The sequence below is a fragment of the Lipotes vexillifer genome, unplaced genomic scaffold, assembly GCF_000442215.2.
Source record: "Lipotes vexillifer unplaced genomic scaffold, Lipotes_vexillifer_v1.1 scaffold209, whole genome shotgun sequence".
In the NCBI taxonomy this organism is placed as follows: Eukaryota; Metazoa; Chordata; class Mammalia; order Artiodactyla; family Lipotidae; genus Lipotes; species Lipotes vexillifer.
Genome location: NW_006787556.1, coordinates 992,519 through 992,831, shown reverse-complemented (window position 1 = coordinate 992,831; position 313 = coordinate 992,519). Strand labels below are relative to the sequence as shown.

At 53.4% G+C, this 313-nt stretch overlaps 1 protein-coding gene across 2 annotated transcripts in view; it reads left to right on the top strand.

Moving 5' to 3' along the window:
• The window catches only part of RORC (RAR related orphan receptor C), a 23,850-nt gene that overhangs the window by 14,062 nt on the left and 9,475 nt on the right, over positions 1–313 (top strand). For both annotated transcript variants that reach the window (XM_007460299.1, XM_007460300.1), the window contains exon 3: positions 14–99. In XM_007460299.1, coding sequence (XP_007460361.1) covers positions 14–99 — 86 coding nt within the window. The remainder of the gene's footprint in view (positions 1–13; positions 100–313) is intronic.

The following is a 313-nucleotide window of genomic DNA, read 5'->3' as shown; positions in this document are numbered from 1 at the left end:
TTCCCTCTTCTAGCACAAATTGAAGTGATCCCTTGCAAAATCTGTGGGGACAAATCATCTGGGATCCATTACGGGGTTATCACCTGTGAGGGGTGCAAGGTGAGTACACACACATACACAGTCTCTTCAGAGATGGGGAGAGGGGCTCGGTGGCCTTTGTTCTGCCTGCAGAGCTGGTCTCCTGAGTCAGCTAGGGAGCTGTCTGGGTGGCACCTTGCCTGGAGAGCCCTGCGCACAGGAGGGCCTTGTCTTCAACTAGGGAAGTGATTGCAGGACAGATTACAATGGAGGAGAGAAAACTGAGGCGTCGTGT